Source organism: Phytophthora parasitica (genome assembly GCF_000247585.1).
Source record: "Phytophthora parasitica INRA-310 unplaced genomic scaffold supercont2.12, whole genome shotgun sequence".
In the NCBI taxonomy this organism is placed as follows: domain Eukaryota; phylum Oomycota; class Peronosporomycetes; order Peronosporales; family Peronosporaceae; genus Phytophthora; species Phytophthora nicotianae.
In genome coordinates, this window is record NW_008648998.1 from 83796 (window position 1) to 85155 (window position 1360).

Below are 1360 nucleotides of genomic sequence, written 5' to 3' on the forward strand. Positions count from 1 at the left end.
TCAGCCGCTCCACTTGTGCTCTCTTCTTTTGAGAATACAGTAGCAACCTTCAAGGATTGTTTGGATGCCTGAAGTATTGAAAGGCTTATAGTCGTCACTAATATATTGATTGGATGCCTAGTACCATTCAACACAAAGACAGTGTAAGCGGCTCACAACTTCCGGTGCGTGGCGTCAGCCATGGGCCTTTATTCCTGCTCGGAGATCCGATTGTTTATTTTACTGTTAAAAAGCTTACGTATGAAGTCTGCTTTGTCGGTCGCAGCTTCAGCCACCAGATAACTCAGAAGCAATAGGCCACTTGGCGAGTTGACTGAAAAATTGGCATAACTGGGATAACCCGGCGGGAACACATGTGGTCCCGCTGGTAATCACAATGGCTGGCGATGCACTTTGTTGTTTGGGGGAACCCTACTTAATCATGTTGTGATTCATCATGTCCGGAAGAGAAGCCCACCTTTGATTTGACTAGTCTCTCCCGTAAGCGAAAGATTCCCGGCGAGAAGGTAGCACATTTCCCGAGTTTCTCAGTCTTTCCCGAGTCCACATACAAAACAAAGTCAAAAGCCAGCAATGCCAGCACAACCACGCGGTACGCGCCAATCTGCCCGGGATCGTGTTGAATCTGTACTTTCAGAGCTAGAAGAACGTCGCATTGACCGAGAGGAAGACCTCAGTCATTTCCCCAACGCACCACTGCATGAAGTCGACACCGATGAAACCGACACGCCTCTAATGGACCCGTTTCGTGAGATTGGTGGTTCTGGCGCGATCCACGCTATGACTAACTTTTCGCTACGAGAGTTCAACGCACTGTGGCTCACTGTTCGTGACCATGTACGAATGAATTACAACGTTGGTCGAGGCAAGCACTCCGAAATTAAGCCAAAGGACGCCTTCTTCAGGACGCTCGTGATGCTCAAAGAGGGGAGAACATGGGACTCCAACGCCAATCGCTTTCGATTGACTACCACTACCTTCATGGACGTAGTTACGAAGTTCATCAAAATTCTAGCTCCTAAGATTTACGTCGACCAAGTTCAGGATCGTTGCGACGAGGCAACAATGCGCAACGCACGAACAGGGGGTAACACATTTGAGCATTTTCCGAGTGCCATGTATGCAGAAGATGTCACGTTTCAACAGAGCTGGCGACCAGGCGGCAGCACTGCAGCGGGAAGCATCTTCTGTATGGGCTAAAGGTGGAGGTATCGGTCGTGGCTTCGCAATTAATTGCGGCGAGCATGTGCCTGCGGCAACACACGACATCACGATCTTCAAGAGCAACACGGCATTCCATCACAGCAAAATGAGAAAGTTGCAGGCAATGAGAGTCTTCCAGACGACGGTCCCCTTCTAG

The 1360-nt window shown here is 49.5% G+C and overlaps 1 protein-coding gene across 1 annotated transcript; it reads left to right on the forward strand.

The window, feature by feature from the left end:
* Nucleotides 1-573: 573 nt before the first annotated feature.
* Nucleotides 574-1360, forward strand: PPTG_07444 (hypothetical protein; the record flags this gene model as incomplete). The annotated part of the gene is made up of 2 exons (XM_008901727.1): nucleotides 574-1118; nucleotides 1147-1360. 2 exons carry the CDS (start codon nucleotides 574-576, stop codon nucleotides 1358-1360), a joined length of 759 nt encoding a protein of 252 aa, XP_008899975.1.